The sequence below is a fragment of the Gasterosteus aculeatus genome, chromosome 12 (genome assembly GCF_964276395.1).
Source record: "Gasterosteus aculeatus chromosome 12, fGasAcu3.hap1.1, whole genome shotgun sequence".
In the NCBI taxonomy this organism is placed as follows: Eukaryota; Metazoa; Chordata; class Actinopteri; order Perciformes; family Gasterosteidae; genus Gasterosteus; species Gasterosteus aculeatus.
The window spans coordinates 4,532,184-4,549,952 of record NC_135700.1 but is presented as its reverse complement, the minus strand read 5'-3'; the positions used below and the strand labels follow the sequence as shown (position 1 = coordinate 4,549,952).

At 39.2% G+C, this 17,769-nt stretch overlaps 2 protein-coding genes across 3 annotated transcripts; both read left to right on the top strand.

The window, feature by feature from the left end:
• Positions 1 to 3,495: 3,495 nt before the first annotated feature.
• On the top strand, positions 3,496 to 17,769 carry LOC120813545 (low choriolytic enzyme). 2 transcript variants are annotated; one of them, XM_078085284.1, is made up of 10 exons: positions 3,496 to 3,916; positions 4,358 to 4,388; positions 4,479 to 4,544; positions 5,330 to 5,482; positions 5,738 to 5,855; positions 6,052 to 6,230; positions 6,730 to 6,811; positions 6,930 to 7,054; positions 7,950 to 8,044; positions 8,840 to 9,070. In XM_078085284.1, the coding sequence occupies exons 1-9, from the start codon at positions 3,854 to 3,856 to the stop codon at positions 8,003 to 8,005; spliced, it is 873 nt and encodes a 290-aa protein (XP_077941410.1). In that variant the 5' UTR covers positions 3,496 to 3,853; the 3' UTR covers positions 8,006 to 8,044; positions 8,840 to 9,070. The 2 variants fall into 2 exon arrangements, with proteins under 2 accessions (XP_077941410.1, XP_077941411.1); XM_078085285.1 differs by lacking the exon at positions 8,840 to 9,070 and adding an exon at positions 17,530 to 17,769 and having other exon boundaries at positions 3,715 to 3,916.
• LOC120832214 (low choriolytic enzyme) lies at positions 11,205 to 17,769 on the top strand. Its single transcript, XM_040198330.2, has 10 exons — positions 11,205 to 13,419; positions 13,873 to 13,903; positions 13,994 to 14,059; positions 14,608 to 14,760; positions 14,901 to 15,018; positions 15,221 to 15,399; positions 15,826 to 15,907; positions 16,026 to 16,150; positions 16,881 to 16,975; positions 17,530 to 17,769. The coding sequence occupies exons 1-9, from the start codon at positions 13,357 to 13,359 to the stop codon at positions 16,934 to 16,936; spliced, it is 873 nt and encodes a 290-aa protein (XP_040054264.2). The 5' UTR covers positions 11,205 to 13,356; the 3' UTR covers positions 16,937 to 16,975; positions 17,530 to 17,769.

The following is a 17,769-nucleotide window of genomic DNA, read 5'->3' as shown; positions in this document are numbered from 1 at the left end:
TACGTCATTGAGACCAAATATGGATTATCTTGTTTTAAAGAAAGCAGAGACCGCAAAATCCACAGGCTTATCAGTCATATAACGTCCATACACATGCATCTGAAAACTGTACAGACTGGGGGGAATTGAACACTGAAAATAAGTTGTTAGCATTCAGCAGTGTGTCTGATTTGAGAAGAAATGTTTGGAAACTTTACAGTAATTATCAAAAGGTGAAACACTATATATTTAGATATTTTGTAAATGGGTATTGCTTTAAACCTTGTTCAGTTGTATAATGTATTTTGATCAAAAACAAAAAGGAAGTTAGTTGATCACTCTCAGTTAAAGTTCACGGTTTTGCAATTATAAAAATAATTGTTCCAACAAACCAACCTTAATGCCATATCTATCGTGTAGTCCGATGAAGATGTATTATTTATGTTTTTACATTTCCAGAGTGACCCAGCAAGAATCCGCACTCTGTTTGTTGGACCCATAAGAACTATGGACTAAAAACTCCCAACAGAGGCCTAAAGACCAAATCAGCAATATGTATTTACAAGATAAAAGACAAGACTTGTGAGCCCTGTTCCCCAACATCGTTGTCATCAATAAAGTGCACAAATGACACATTCATATTCATGTCAGCGTGGAACAGCCGTCAGTGGAATTTCTTATTTGCATTTCGAAGTGGATGAGCTCCTCAGCAGACGAGATCTTCGTGTCCCGTTAGCAGGGAGGGGCAGTAGACTCTGAGACACAACACGGACTGTAGAATAGGGCATTTTGTCCAGATTGTAAAAGAAATGTAAATGTCAAACAATGGTGGTTATTTCTTTTCTGAAAAAATAATCTGCAAAAATAATCTTTTGGTTGGTCAGAAGAAAATTGTAAATTGTATGTTTTTTCTCTTACAATGTGATGTTGCTGCACCTCTTTTTATATAAAGTCAATAAAATATGTTACTAAAACACAGAACGTTTTTCTCACCAGCTCTTACAACAACACAAATGACAAATCCACAACAGCTCGCTGTGAAGAGAAGTTGTTGCAGCAGGCGGGTTACATGAAGTCCCAACTTCAACAGCAATATGTGGCGACACAAAAGACACTTTAACAAGGTTTCATTCTATGTCGTTCACTGATTTCTTAGAAGTTATGTTTTTCTTATTTTAGATCAGTGATCAATCCCATTAAAAATCACTGATTTCTGAAGACTATTCTGTTATTAAGGCAGTCTCAAACAATCCTTAATTCAAGCTTCCATTTTTTGTAAGAATGTGTTTGCCTCTTGCTCAATTAATAAATCTATCTGTTAATTTATGAAATCCTTTCACCCTGATTATTTTTCCTTTCCTAACGAGTAGATGTATTAAAAGTATAATGTTTTATATAATAGAAAGTGGAAGTACCTGAAATGTATTCAAGCTTTTTACCTCATAATCTTTGTTCCTTTTTTTAAGGCATTGCAGGAATGTATTTCAGACACACATTGCAACCTAGCCCACATTTTGGAGAAGTCTTGTAAACACTGTGAAAAGATGTCGGCACGCAGAGGGATGATGTAAATATCAGTTAACCGCATTGTCCTCAAAGGAACCACATTCATCACTCAAGTGTCAGCAGCACGACTCGTGTTCTTCTCGTGGTTTTCGTTGTCACCAAGGAGACGAGACACTTAAACTAGAAATGAAAACAGTTGAAGAATTTTCGATATAATCTTGGACAAAAAAACACCACCCTTAACAATAAAACACTTTTACGCTTTTTTGATTTTGTTTTCAACACCTAACTTGTCCCATAACAGTCAATACATTAATCCCTGTGCTTGACTTACAGTCCACAATGAGAGAATATAGGAAAATGCGCAATTTTATTCACGATTAACCCACAATTCCTCCTCTCGTCTTGAGAGACTGGACTGGTTTGCAACAGCTTGGAATCAGACGTAGGGCCAGAATCACATGATCTGTTCTACTGAGGATGAAGGCAACTTTACCAGAGTTGGCCGGCATCAGCAGGAGCGGATTTAGGCCACAAAGTGAAAAATGACATAGGCCATTAATTTAGGAAGATGACGGTATGCAAATAATTAGGCATACATTTATTCAGGATTTGCTCATTTGCACACATGTCCAGAACCAAAAGCTTAATAGTGAATAAAGCAAGTTTGAAATTCTTGTTTGATTTTTTTGCCACTTTAGAGCCAAAGGTTTTTTTTACCAAGGGAATTATGGATATCTCTTTTCATCACTCCACAAATCTGGCTATAAATGATACGTGAACAAACACCTTTTGAGATGAGAAATCAGGTTCATAAATATTTTGACCAGTGCATGACCAAAAATACATGAAAAAGTAATTCTTAAGTTGAGAAATCAGGCACAAAATCGTTTTTTTGTGATAATTTCCATACATTTTGCAGACACAAAAAATAAATAAGTAATAGATACAATTAAACTGACCTAATTGATTATATTTTTTTGTATTAAGTTAATAAGTTTTTTGGAAATGTTTTGTTTAAAGGTGCAGATGGGACATTATACCTTTGGGGAATTAAGGACAAATTATTCACAATATTCATGGTGTGTCTGTTGCCCGTCTACTCTCCGAATTGGTTGAAAGGGCCCTGAATTCTTTACTTATTTCGATTGTGTTCTTATTCCTAATTAGCTTTATATATTATTATTTTTGAATCAATAAATAAACTTAGTTAACAGATATAACGTTAATTTAACAGACTGCCAGCCAAATGTAGCTTCTAAATGGATGTTCTCCCTTTTAAGCACTTTTAATAAAAACACCCCAAAAACATTTTTAAATGAAATAAAGGTGTGTTACTTTAATCTAGGCCAATGAATTAAAATAACGAACAGGATGATAAGTGTATTCTTAACTTTGTGCCACACTGTAAATCATTGAATCAAATAACATTTCCTTTACACACTTTCCATTTTGACGGTGCCACACACATTCACACAGGCCTGGTTCGATGCTCGGGATAGGAGAAACCAAAATGTCAAAAATGACAGTACACAGGGTGGTACCGCTCCTCTGAAATGATGCGGTCCAGCAAACAAGGTGACCGGTCCACAGGAGCACGATGCAGGGGGGGGGGGGGGGGGGGGTATCTTCACGCAGCAGGTGGTTATCCAGTGTTATAATACAGGTAGGGTGTGCATAATTGTATCTGTTCACATCGACCCGAGTGTTCCATATGACCGCGCACTCAAAGTAACAGGTTAGATTTTTTTTTTTTTTAAAAGGCACCACAAATGATCGGTTTCGGGCCCGGGGGGGAACAGCAGGCAAGAAACTACGGACATCCACGACAATAGACAATGACGCGACAAGTGACACACGGCTTAAATACACAAGGGAGGTGCAGGTGATTGGACACAGGTGGAAGCTATTAGACGATCACAGGGGATGACGGGACAAGGCAGGAAGTGAAGTTACCCTGGGACACGAGAGGCAGAAAACTACAAAATACAACAGGAAGTGAACCACACCGTGACACATACAGGGAGTCCACAAATGATCTTGCTGATAATTCATACTTGATGGAAAAACTATTTATCAATACTGGATTTATGCATGTCCAACGCAATATGAATGTTGTAATGGGTGAATGGATCAATTTGATCTGTTTCTTTTTTTCCTGTTCCTTCCCGTGAACAACAACAAAGTCAACATCTTACACAAACCAAAGTCTTTTAAGCAATAACTGACACTCTATTCAGACTGTATTTGTCATCCAGTCTTCAGTTAGCCATATTAGGGGGAAGTTGGTTGTCCTTTCCTCCTATATAAGTTTGGAACACCTCTGGTAGCTTTACTTTGGTCCGGTGCTGCTGTCCTTTAACCAGTCATGATCCTCCAGGCTGCTGCGCTCGGTGTCCTCTTCTGCTCTGTCCAGACTTTTACTATACAGGTAAGCATCGGCAGACAAATGAGGTGTCAATAAGTAGATAAATACTTCTTTTTTTAAGTTACATTTCAAGTGAAATGTGAAAGTTTTTATGTAGAGAAAAGGAGATTTTAAAAATGACAATAATAATTCAAGGTGAAAATAGTTTCTAATCAAAGACGATTTGATAAGTTGCTCAAAGCTTAATGGGATTCTGTTTAATTTTATACTTACAGTGAAGTGTTTATTGCATTACCTTTTTATCTAAGGCAAGAAAATTTACCTGTTTTAACAATGATAGGAAGTACCAGTTTCCAGCATGCCCTCATTTCCAGCTACATGCCTTTTCTTTGGAACCTGCAAAGTCTCAAAGTATCCTCAGACAGAAGTTAAATCCAAGCTGGAACATACCTGGATTTACATTGAAGCAAATTTTACATCTTTCATTTTTTTGTCTTATCACAGGGTCCTTTTGAAAATGGCGAGGAGTACTCTGGTAAAGATGTGGCTACGTTTTATATGATGACATGATGTAAATACAAAGTGCTACATGAAGTAACTGATACAAATTGTTTCTGTTCTACAGGCCACACGGTTGAAGATGACGAGTTCAGTGTCTCCACGCTGTTAGAGAAGGCCAATGTTAATGTTGGTATGTTCATCACGGCAACTGCTTCATTCTTTTTTCATTAAAGCAAATAAAAACTGCTAATAATTATCTATTAAAATAAGAGAACAAAATATTAGAACGTTAATACATAGGCGTCATAGCAGACACTTACTTACTTTTGTGTCCCTTGTCAACTATGGGGCGCCGTTTGTAAAATGTCGCACGTTCTAAAATCCTGCGCAGTTTTGGTACATTCAGCATCATCATATGAAATAAAAAGTGCGACAATAGTCACTTTATCAAACATTTAGAGAGAAATCCATGTAAATTCATGAAATAACTTTCCAAGGATAAGGTTTGGCAGTAACACAAAGTTGTTAAATAAATTAAATGTTAAATCTAAATCTACATTTTACATTTAAACATTTAAATTTAAATGTAAAATGTTATATCAAAATGTTAAATCTAAATGTAAATGTTAAATGTTATATTTAAATATTAAATATAAATGGTAAATGTAAATATAAATATTAAATATAAATGTTATATCTAAATGGTAAATGTAAATATAAATGTTACATTTTTACTCTATATATCAGACTTGACGACTGAACATTACAATGTTTACGGTAATTCACGCCGCAGCAAGACAAGCTAACAAGTCTGAATGAATTAGCTCTTGTTATAGAACAGGGGTGTCAAACTCATTTGAGGTAAGGGGCCACATACTGACAAATTACACACACAAATTAAAATGCCAGCAGTTTCAGCAGTTGAATCAAGAAAACAAGGAGATGTATGTTTTTTCATTCGTCGTCATTTTGCAGGAAAGAACCTCGACGAGCCCCTGGTGATGTTTGGTGACATAGCGGTGCCTACGGGTCTGCAGAACGCTGATCCCTGCGTTACACGAGGCTGCCTGTGGCCAAAAGCCACTGATGGCAACGTCTACGTGCCCTTCCGCATCGACAATAGCTTTAGTAAGTCCTAAAGGAAAGGTTCTCTTTTCACCAGCTCTTTAACCTTATGAGTATGTGTTATTGTAGTGTAGAAGCAACTACCACAAACGTGTGTTTTAGGTACTTCAGCTTCTGTACTCTCGCCAGTGATAGTACACACTCACAGTATTTGAAGAGAGTGCAAATAATCACATTTTACTGTGATGTAGAACATGAAAGCAATAAAAACCTGCTAAAAGGATAACATGATTTTCTTTATCGTTTTTAACTGTCAAGGCCAAAGACAGAGAAACACCATCATTGAAGGTCTGCGTTCATTTGCTGCGTCTACCTGCATCCGCTTCACTCCCCTCAATCGTCAGCGGGACTTTGTGGACATCCAGTCACTCTCCGGGTACGGGCCACTACATATACAGCATACATTCATTAACACAATCATATAATAATAATGTGATTCCTCTTTACACCTCGGGTCTTACAACTTGCATCCGACTTGTCATTGAACAGTGTCAAGGGAAGCAAAGTAACTAATTTCCAATGTTGCTGCTTAATGGATTTTACTGTCTGGATCATCTAGTCCTCTCTTTCAGGTGCTTCTCATTTGTTGGACGTCGCGGTAGAGGCCAGGTAGTGTCTTTGAGTCGCCAGGGATGTGTTTTCCGGCAGATCATCCAACACGAGCTGCTGCACGCCCTGGGCTTCAACCACGAACAGACTCGGTCCGACAGGGACCAAAATGTTCGCATCTTGCTGGAGAACGTTATTTCTGGTAGGTCACAAGCTTTTATTCTGACAAAAGCAGACGGAACTTTGTAAAAGAAAGCTAGAAACAATTCATAGAAACCACCAAAATGGGGTCTCTCAAGTAGCACAAGAGAACCTATTTAATCTCATTCTCTGACGTGACAAACAGGTTTGGCCTTACTATGTGTAGTGGGCTCAACCAGTGAGTACCCGGCTACAGGGACGCTGCAAAGAGGGCAAGACGCAGATATGGAAGACCGTAAATGATGACCAATCAGTACAGCCCATGTGTTTTGTCGGGAGGGGGCCTCAGACAGAAGAAAGAATGAGAAAAATAATGGAGTTGCTGAACATTGAAGCGTGTAAACATGTTTTGATTGAAACCCCAAAATGAATTATGAATATTGATACGTTCCAGATGAGATAAGTACAAATGAAAAGATCACAATATCATTTGACTTAATCATATTAACAGAACAGGGTGTATGGTAGAAAAACCTCTGACTGATCTGTGTGATCTACAGGAATGGAATCCAACTTCAGGAAGATCCAAACAATGAACCTTGGCACTCCTTATGACTACAACTCGGTCATGCACTACGGAAGGTACCGTCTCTCATGTGTCATATGATTTTCTCTGCTGAAGCTGTTAAAATATTTAACAAATTAAGTGGATATATTCTGTTGTTTAATGCTCTCTTTTTGCTACCATCCCTCCTCATAGGTTCGCCTTCTCTAAGAACAGGCAGCCGACCATCGTTCCCATCCCCAACGCCAATGTAGCCATCGGCAGGGCCACCCAGATGAGTCCCATAGACATCCTTCGGGTGAACCGTCTTTATCGCTGCAGTACGTATCTTTTAAAACAAAACTTCTCTCCTACTAGCTGGCCACTCCCACAGTAGTGTACTTTTCCCTTTGCCCAACTGGAGGAGCAAAGCCAAAAGTATCAACCGGCCCGAGTTTAAAAATCGGAAAAACGATTTAATAACCAACAGAAGCAAATACAGTTAAAGTGAAACACCCCATTAATAGTGTAATATTTCAAGAAATAGAGAATCTCTTTCCCCACAGTGGATTCTGACCTCAAAGTGTGGATCTCCAGAGATTCTGGCCGTCTCTCCTGTGGTGTATTTTTTTTCCGAATCTTGCGAATCTATGTGATTGGCTGCACATTCAAACGTAGGTCATTGTGCCGTTTTTCGACGCCCAGGCATTTTATGACCTTCCCAACTGGCTCCATCCAGTGATCAAACCTGGAATCCCTCTCTGACCTGACCTCATCAATATTAGAATTAGGGCTGTCATCATAAACGCGTTAATCTATGCGATTAATATGGCCGAGCAGGAGAGAATTCCTTTTTATTAACAACAACATTGTATTAATTGTATTGATTAGTTAATTTTTTTTTATCTATTGACAGTCCCAATTAGAAAAGATTTAATGATTACACCTTTGGTCTAAAGCTTCTTCAAGTAAACATATTATGGCATGCATAACATCATCATTAAATATAATATGTAGTACATTCTGAGGATAACACATTACATCACATTTCACATTTCATAACATCATGAACACAATATTTGAGTCATTACATCGTCTATAATCATCTTTACAATTCGAACACCTACAGACACACGTACATACATAAGTTGGAATGAACACAGATAAAAACCTGGATTTGTTTATATCCATTACAGCAGTCGCATAAAGTTTGCCGTCTCTTTGAATTTATTTCAGATTCAACTGCGTTCAGGCCTGACCTGAAACCCATGCAGAGAAACCATTTCCTCTAGAGATGAAGGTCCGCCGTGCTATTGCCAACGCGATGTAAAGTAAGTGTCATATTCAGATGTGCCTGTGTGTATATTCTCTTTGGGAGTTTTCAGGAGCTTTTACTTATTGCTTGTTCATTATATTGTGGTAAACAATCGGTTGACAATAAGCTGTCAACATTTTCTATCAACCTGTGATGTAGGAGTGTATGTCAATTTGTACATGAGGTGCCTTGAAACTGCTTTCTTCAGTTACTGAGAGGTTGTAAGCAAAGCCCCTCGGTGGCATATGAATTCATTAAAACAATTACACAAAAGAATGACAATATATGTCTTTCATCCCTCCAACATAATGGGACTTTATGGCAATAAAGAATTATTCTTGGCATTTTTAAATGTATTTACCCAATATTTAAGCTGGTCCCAACCAAACGGCACTACATTTAAGGGGGAAACACACGATTTTTGTTGTAAACAGTACCTTTAGGAACATCAAGCCTCTTTAGTTTTGAGCATTGCCCACGTGGTGCTGGGGAGCGGGGGCCACAAGGACTTGGACTCAAACGCAGAGTCGCAGCACAGGTCAAAAAAACAACGAGAGAGACTAACTGGCACAGAACAAGCAGTCGACACAGACTAAATACACAGAGGAACGAGACACAGGTGGAAACAATAAGGGCGGGGCTTGCAATCATCGAGGGCGGCAGCCCACAAGGTGGGAGGTGTCTGCAACGAGAGGCCGGGTGAATGACAGAAAACACAACAGAAAACAAACAGCGAACTAACGTCTCAGATTGGGTGGGATGTGCGCAGATTCATGCAACAATTTGAACAATCCCCTTTTTCTTCCAACAGGAAATCAAGACGAAATGAGGCCGTGTGAAGCAACTTCTTATTCAAGCAAAAGCAGATATACGTCTTGTGCTTAATGAATTTGCTTTAATTAAGAATTTAATCAAATTAGCTTGTGCTGTCCTATGAAGAAAAAAAAGGTTCCATCAACAGAAATGTCCCCCTCCATAACTAACTGCTTCTAAGCTTGATACTTCTACTAATAATGAATAAAACATGTATTCACACATCTTACGTCAGCTCGTGTGTGTTTGTTCCATGTTTCAATGTTGAACCCAAGCATATGATCTTGTTCACAGCAATTGCCAGTAGCAGAGATGTTATTTTATGGTAAAATATTTTCTACCAACACATTACTTTCTGATCTGCCCAACTTTGCCTGTGAACAAGACTAGTGGAGGTTAAATAGGATTTCAACTCAGATGTGGATGTTTTCATGAAAAAACTTGCTCTCATATAGAATTACGGTGTCCTGACTGTGGGAGATAAAAACACTTTAAACACGTTGCTATGTGTTACTCTTACGTAACTAACAAAAATATTACGTAATAATTTTTCGAAACACAATAGGGCTTTTGTCTAACTTTCAGTTGGCTCAGGCCCTAGTTAATGTTTTTTTTCTTACATACTTTTAAATCCATATTCTGCTTCATGAAACCCTACTGTTGTACACACACTGTACACACTGATGTTATGTGCCGATTATTAATGTGATGTTGCAGCACCCTTTATTTATAAAAATCAATAAAATGTCTCACTAAAACACAGACAAATCCTTAGAATTGAATACTGAGAACTTTCTTCATCACCAGCTCTTACAACAACATAAATGTCACAAGACAAAGCCACAACAGCTCGGTTCCCACCATTTGGCAACGGCTCGCTGTGAAGATAAGTTGTTGGAGCAGGCGAGTTACATAAAGTCAGAACTTCAACAGCGATAGGTGGCCACACAAATTAAAAATTAAAATCACTTCTTTCTGAAGACAATTCCACATATTCTGGATATGTGGGTACTATGAAATGATACCTTAAAAAGGCAAAGTAAATGCATCAAATAGATAAATATGATAGAGTTATCTTAACGACTAAAACAAAGGACTAGAAGCAGCTGAACTGACACCAAGGTCCATTTCGTCATTTGGACAATATCCAGGAAGTTTGCTCCTTGGTATAACCCTCAAACACGGAACCTAAAGCAAACTGTGAGCAACGATTATGGCGTTCCACCAAATCAGAAGAATCTAGGCTAGTTTGGCAAGACAGCCTTAAAACATATAAGAAGGCTCCCCGTAACGCAAGAGCATCTTATTAATCATCATTAATAGAGAAAAATAAAAACAACTCCAGGTTTCTCTTCAGCACTGTAGCCAGACTGACAGAGAGTCACAGCTCTGTCGAGCCGTGTATTCCTTTGGACCTCACTAGTAACGACTTCATGAACTTCTTCAATGATAAGATTCTGACTATCAAAGAGAAAATTGATGGTCTCCTGCCTTCAACCAGTGCCGACCTGTCCTCAGATGTAGGAACCTTGGATGCAGCAGTGGGCCCTGATGCCTGTTTGGATGCCTTCTCTTCCATCAACCTTAATCAACTGACTTCTATCATTTCGAAGTCTAAATCTTCTACTTGTCTCTTGGATCCGATTCCGACTGAGCTGCTTAAGCAAGTTTTTCCTTTAGTTAGCAAATCTTTATTAGATATTATGAATCTGTCTTTGTTGACAGGACATGTACCACAGTCCTTCAAGGTAGCTGTAATTAAACCTCTTCTTAAGAAACCCACTCTTGCTCCAGAGGTGTTGGCTAACTACAGACCTATCTCTAATCTTCCCTTCCTCTCTAAGATCCTTGAGAAATCAGTCGCAAACCAATTATATGACTTTCTACAAAACAATGTTTTGTTCGAGGATTTCCAGTCAGGAATTCGAGCGCATCATAGCACAGAAACAGCACTGGTGAAAATTACGAATGATCTTCTACTTGCATCGGACCAAGGACTCATCTCTTTTCTTGTCTTGCTGGACCTCAGTGCCGCATTTGATACCATAGACCATTGTATCCTGTTGCAGAGACTAGAACATTTGATTGGTATCAAAGGAACTGCACTCAGCTGGTTTAAATCCTACTTATCGGACCGATCCCAGTTTGTGCTTGTAAACGGTGAATCCTCGAAGACGATACTCAACTGTATCTGTCGATAAAAACTAGATAAGACCGACCAGCTAGTTAGACTTCAAGAATGTCTTGGAGACATCAAAACTTGGATGACTGGCAACTTCCTGATGCTAAACTCAGAAAAAAACAGAAGTTTTCCTGATAGGCCCAGAGCGCCTTCGAAGCAAGCTGTCACGTGATAGTTTTTATGGATGGAATTGCTCTGGTACCCAGCAGCACCGTCAGGAATCTGTGAGTTCTCTTCGACTAGGATATGACCTTCAACTTGCATATAAAGAAGACTTCAAGGACTGCCTATTTCCATCTACGTAACATATCAAAAATCAGGAACTTCCTGTCTCAAAGTGATGCAGAAAAAATAGTTCATGCGTTTGTTACTTCTAGACTGGACTACTGTTATTGTTTGTTATCAGGCTGCTCTTGTAAATCTCTTAAGCCTCTCCAGTTGATTCAGAATGCTACAGCACGTGTATTAACAAAAACTAAGGAAAGGGATCATATTATTCCTGTATTAACTTCTCTGCACTGGCTCCCTGTTAAATCAAGAATTGATGTTACGGTACTTCTCCTCACCTACAAGGCACTTGCTGGTGAGGCACCGTCGTATCTTAAAGAGCTTGTAACACCGTATTGCCCTACAAGGCAGCTGCGCTCCATAGATGCTGGGTTACTTGTTGTTCCTATGGTTTTAAAAAGTAGGATGGGGGCCAGAGCCTTCAGTTATCAAGCTCCTCTTTTGTGGAACCAGCTTGCACTTTCAGTCCGGGGGGCAAATTCGGTCAGCTCTTTTAAAGTAAAACTTAAAACTTTCCTCTTTGATTCTGCCCATAGTTAGGGCTGGCTCAGGTTAGTCCGGACCAGCCCTTAGTTAAGCTGCTATAGGCTTAGACTGCCGGGGGACTTCTTAGGACACACCGACCTCCTCTCTCACGCTCTCGTTCTACAATAATTCACGTTTTATTAATGCACATGACTAATTCAGCTTCTTTGTGGGAGTTTTTTGTGCTTTCTCCCCAAGCAGGTCTTCGTGGATCGTAGTTCCTTCTGGACCCCGGTCCTGACACCTACCATGGCCATGCTGACGCCTGCTGCTGCCATCATCATCATCATCATTATGATTTGAAATCTAAATTACATTACTGTACTCATAAACCAACATTACCCTCTCCTAAAGTATTTGTGCTCTCCCTCCCCACAGGCTTCTGTGGATGGTGGTTCTATCTGATGGTGGTTGCCCCTGCAGTGGTCCTGCTGTGCGCCTGGCTTACTACTCACAATTACTAGAATCATTTCTGTCATATGAATTGAATGTATTATTCACTGTTCATTCTGTACACACGGCATCCATTGTAGTCTGTCCATCCCGGGAGTGGGATCCCTCCTCTGACGTTCTCCCTAAGGTTTCTTCCCTTTTTTCCCTCTTTGGAAGGGTTTTTTCACTTTTTAGGGAGTTTTTCCTGTGCCGATGTGAGGGTTTCGGGACAGAGGATGTTGTATGTGTACAGACTGTAAAGCCCTCTGAGGCAAATTTGTAATTTGCGATTTTGGGCTATACAAAAGGAAATGAATTGAATTGAATATTCTATTATTAAGGCAGTCTAAAATAACCCTTAATTCAAGCTTCCATTTGTTGATTAATGAAAACCTTTCTCTTCTCATTACGTCTCCTGATTATTTTTCCTTTCCTGAGGAGTAAATTTATTAGAACTATAACGTTTTATATAATGGCAAGTAGAAGTACCTGAAATTATATTAAAGCACATTACTGGAGTAAATGTAATTTCATTCCTCAGAGACTTTGTTTCCTGCCATAGGAAAGACCAGGGGCCGGGACGCCGAGCCAAGATGAGGCATATCCCCCCCTTTGGGAGTCCAGACACTGGTGGTGGTGGTAGACTTTTTTTTAATACTTTTTTGAGAAATGTTTTGTTTAAATGTGCAGATGTGACAATAAAAAATGGTAACTTCTGGGGAATTAAGGACAAAATGTCATCTGAAAGAAGACCCAAAATCTCAGAGATTATTTTTTCCTGTGGTGTCCATCGCGATATCTAAGTTGTAGTTGGTAAAAGAATCAATTTGACCCGTTTCTTGTGCAGCCTATCACTGACTTCTTCCATATGTAATCTGTTCCTTCCCGTAAACAACGACAAAGTCGACATCTTACACAAACCAAAGTCTGTTTTAAGCAATAACTGCCACTTCTATTCAGACTGTATTTGTCAACCAGTCTTCAGTTAGCCATATTAGGGGGAAGTTAGTTGTCCTTTCCTCCTATATAAGTTTGAAATACTTCTGGTAGCTTTACTTTGGTCCGGTGCTGCTGTCCTTAAACCAGTCATGATCCTCCAGGCTGCTGCGCTCGGTGTCCTCTTCTGCTCAGTCCAGACTTTTACTATACAGGTAAGCATCTGCAGACAAATGAGGTGTCAATAAGTAGATAAATACTTATTTTTTTAAGTTACATTTCAAGTGAAATTTGAAAGTCCCAATTACTCTTTTTATGTAGAGTAAAGGAGATTTTAAAAATGACAATAATAATTCAAGGTGAAAATAGTTTCTAATCAAAGACGATTTGATAAGTTGCTCAAAGCTTTATGGGATTCTGTTTAATTTTATACTTACAGTGAAGTGTTTATTGCGTTACCTTTTTATCTAAGGCAAGAAAATTTACCTGTTTTAACAATGATAGGAAGTACCAGTTTCCAGCATGCCCTCATTTCCAGCTACATGCTATTTCTTTGGAACCTGCAAAGTCTCAAAGTATCCTCAGACAGAAGTTGAATCCAAGCTGGAACATACCTGGATTTACATTGAAGCAAATTTTACATCTTTCATTTTTTTGTCTTATCACAGGGTCCTTTTGAAAATGGCGAGGAGTACTCTGGTAAAGATGTGGCTACGTTTTATATGATGACATGATGTAAATACAAAGTGCTACATGAAGTAACTGATACAAATTGTTTCTGTTCTACAGGCCACACGGTTGAGGATGACGAGTTCAGTGTCTCCACGCTGTTAGAGAAGGCCAATGTTAATGTTGGTATGTTCATCACGGCAACATTCTTTTTTCGTTAATGAAATACAATCTGCTAATAATCATCTATTGAAATTAGAGAATAAAACATTACAATTTGTAAGTGTTATAGCAGACATTACTGTTGGAAGCATTTTTTGTCACTTCGCAACAAAGCTAATAATCATTTCTATGGTGGACACACAAATTAAATGCCGCCTTGTAGCTGTGAAATGGTCATAGCTAGTGACATAGTATTGAATATTAATAAATAATAATAATAAAGACTAATTAAGATGGGTTAAAGTAGAAAAATACAATTTGGATTCTTGAAGTGGTTTTAACTATATATTTTTTTCCCTCAACTTATTATTGGTTTACTTCAGTAATGTTCACCTAATTGAGTTGTGCAGATCAAACACAAACATTTTTTTAAACTTATGGGTCCATCTACAGGTATATAATTGTCTGACTTACTGGCTTGCGTCTGAGTCCGAGTAGTTCTACAAGCAGCAGTTGAATCAAGGAAACAAGAAAATGAGACGTATGTTTTTTCCGTCGTCGTCATTTTGCAGGAAAGAACCTCGACGAGCCCCTGGTGATGTTTGGTGACATAGCGGTGCCTACGGGTCTGCAGAACGCTGATCCCTGCGTTACACGAGGCTGCCTGTGGCCAAAAGCCACTGATGGCAACGTGTACGTGCCCTTCCGCATCGACAATAGCTTTAGTAAGTCGTGAAGGAAAGGTTCTCTTTTCACCAGCTCTTTAATGTTATGAGTTTGTTATTGTGGTGTAGAAGCACCCTGTAGTCTGCCAGTGATAGTACCATAGTATTAGAGTACCAGTATTCTTTTTTTTTAACTAAAGGCCAAAGAGAGAGAGAAACCATCATTGAAGGTCTGCGTTCATTCGCTGAGTCTACCTGCATCCGCTTCACTCCCCTTGATCGACAAGAGGACTTTGTGGACATCCAGTCACTCTCCGGGTACGGGCCACTACATATACAGCATACATTCATTAACACAATATTATACACTCTTTACACCTCGGGTCTTACAACTTGCATCCGACTTGTCATTGAATAGTGTCAAGGGAAGCAAAGTAACTTATTCCCAATGTTGGTGCTTAATGGATTTTACTGTACTTACTTTACTTTACTGGAGGTTTCATCTAGTCCTCTCTTTCAGGTGCTTCTCATTTGTTGGACGTCGCGGTAGAGGCCAGGTAGTGTCTTTGAGTCGCCAGGGATGTGTTTTCCGGCAGATCATCCAACACGAGCTGCTGCACGCCCTGGGCTTCAACCACGAACAGACTCGGTCCGACAGGGACCAAAATGTTCGCATCTTGCTGGAGAACGTTATTTCTGGTAGGTCACAAACTTTTATTCTGACAAAAGCCGAAGGAACTTTGTAAAAGAACGATAGAAACAATTGATAGAAACGAGCAAATTGGGGTTTCATAAGTAGCACAAGTGGGCTCAACCAGTGAGTATCCGGCTACAGGGATGCTGCAAAGAGGGCAAGAGCGCCGATGTGGAAGACCGTAAATGATGACCAGTGTTTTGTCGGGAGGGGGGCTCAGACAGAAGAAAGAATGAGAAAAATAATGGAGTTGCTGAACACTTAATTGTTCAGCAACTCCAAATAAATCATGAATCTTGAAAATGATATGCTTATGATGAAGTAAAAATAACAAGACATCAATACAACAATCTCATTTGACTACCATATGAACATCTTAGTGGAACAGGTGTGTGGTAGAAAAACCTCTGACTGATCTGTGTGATCTACAGGAATGGAATCCAACTTCAGGAAGATCCAAACAATGAACCTTGGCACTCCTTATGACTACAACTCGGTCATGCACTACGGAAGGTACCGTCTCTCATGTGTCATATGATTTTCTCTGCTGAAGCTGTTAAAATATTTAACAAATTAAGTGGATATATTCTGTTGTTTAATGCTCTCTTTTTGCTACCATCCCTCCGCATAGGTTCGCCTTCTCTAAGAACAGGCAGCCGACCATCGTTCCCATCCCCAACGCCAATGTAGCCATCGGCAGGGCCACCCAGATGAGTCCCATAGACATCCTTCGGGTGAACCGTCTTTATCGCTGCAGTACGTATCTTTTAAAACAAAACTTCTGTCCTACTCGCTGGCCACTTCCACAGTAGCGGCTGGAGGAGCAAAGTCAAAAGAATTAACTGTCTTGAGTTTAAGAATCAAAATGGCAAATACAGTTACAAAGTGAAATACGTTATTAATAGGGATATAGAGAATCTCCTTCCCCACAGTGGATGTGACCTCACAGGGACCTCAAAGTATGGATCTCCAGAGATTCTACCCGTCCCTCCTCGGGTCCAGTTATTTCAGGAATGTTTTGCGAAGCGTGTTCATTATTGTACAGCCGTATGTAATTGGCTGCAAATTCAAACGTAGCTCATCCCCGGTTGTCATCGTGCCGTTTGTCCACGCCCATGACCTTCTCACCTGGCTCCATCCGGTGCTGAAACATGGAATCCATTATTGACCTGACTGATCCCTGACCTCATCATGGTTACAGAACATTCAATGATTACACCTTTGGTGAAAAGCTTCTTCACGTAAACATACTATGGCATGCATAACATCATCATTACAATATATTATGTAGTACATTCTAAGGATAACACATCTTACATCATATTTCATAGCATCATGAACACAATATTTGAGTCATTACATCGTCTAAAAATCATCTTTACAATCCGAACACCTACAGGCACACGTACATACATAAGTTGGAATGAACACAGATAAAAACCAAGATTTGTTTATATCCATTTCCGTCTCTTTGAATTTATTTCAGATTCGACTGCGTTCAGGCCTGACCTGAAACCCATGCATAGAAACCATTTCCTCTAGAGATGAAGGTCCGCCGTGCTATTGCCAACGCGATGTAAAGTAAGTGTCATATTCACATGTGCCTGTGTGTATCTCTTTGGGAGTTTTCAGGAGCTTTTATTTATTGCTTATTCATTATATTGTGGTAAACTTGCATTCATCCATTCTAAGAGGGCAAATGATACACAGGCATTTTCTACCAACCTGTGATGTAGAGTGTATGTCAATTTGTACATGAGGCCCCTTGAAACTGCTTTCTTCACTTAGTGAGAGGTTGTAAGCAAAGCCCCTCGGTGGCATACGAATACATGAAAACAATTACACAAGAGAATGAGAACGGATGTCTTTCATCTCTCCAACATAATAGGACTTTATGGCAATAAAAAAAAACATATGAAAACCTTTGCGTCTATGAATTATTCGTGCCGTTTTTAAATGTATTTAGCCAATATTTAAGCTGGTCTCAACCAAACGGCACTACGTCTAAGGGGGAAACACACAGCTTTTATTATAAACGGCCCCTTTAAAAACTTTTGTTTTAAACATTCCCCGCGATGTGCACATGTGCGCAGATTCATGCAACAATTTGAACAATTCCCATTTTCTTCCAACAGGAAATCAAGACGAAATGAGGCCACGCGAAGTAACTTCTTCTAGCAAAAGCAGAAATACATCTTGTGCTTAATGAATTTGCTTTAATTAAGAATTTAATCAAATTAGCTTGTGCTGTCCTATGAAGAAAAAAAAGGAAATGACAGAAATCAACAGAAATGTCCCCGTCCATAACTAACTGCTTCTATGCTTGATACTTCTACTAATAATGAATAAAACATGTGTTCACACATTTTACATCA

Bases quoted from the DNA above. Each gene is read 5' to 3' on its own strand.
- LOC120813545 (XM_078085285.1), top strand. From the start codon at position 3,854: ATGATCCTCCAGGCTGCTGCGCTCGGTGTCCTCTTCTGCTCTGTCCAG. The intron at 4,389-4,478 runs GTAAAGATGTGG...TCTGTTCTACAG, and splicing joins AAATGGCGAGGAGTACTCTG to GCCACACGGTTGAAGATGAC. The intron at 6,231-6,729 runs GTAGGTCACAAG...TGTGATCTACAG, and splicing joins GCTGGAGAACGTTATTTCTG to GAATGGAATCCAACTTCAGG.
- LOC120832214 (XM_040198330.2), top strand. From the start codon at position 13,357: ATGATCCTCCAGGCTGCTGCGCTCGGTGTCCTCTTCTGCTCAGTCCAG. The intron at 15,019-15,220 runs GTACGGGCCACT...CCTCTCTTTCAG, and splicing joins GACATCCAGTCACTCTCCGG to GTGCTTCTCATTTGTTGGAC. The intron at 16,151-16,880 runs GTACGTATCTTT...AATTTATTTCAG, and splicing joins GAACCGTCTTTATCGCTGCA to ATTCGACTGCGTTCAGGCCT.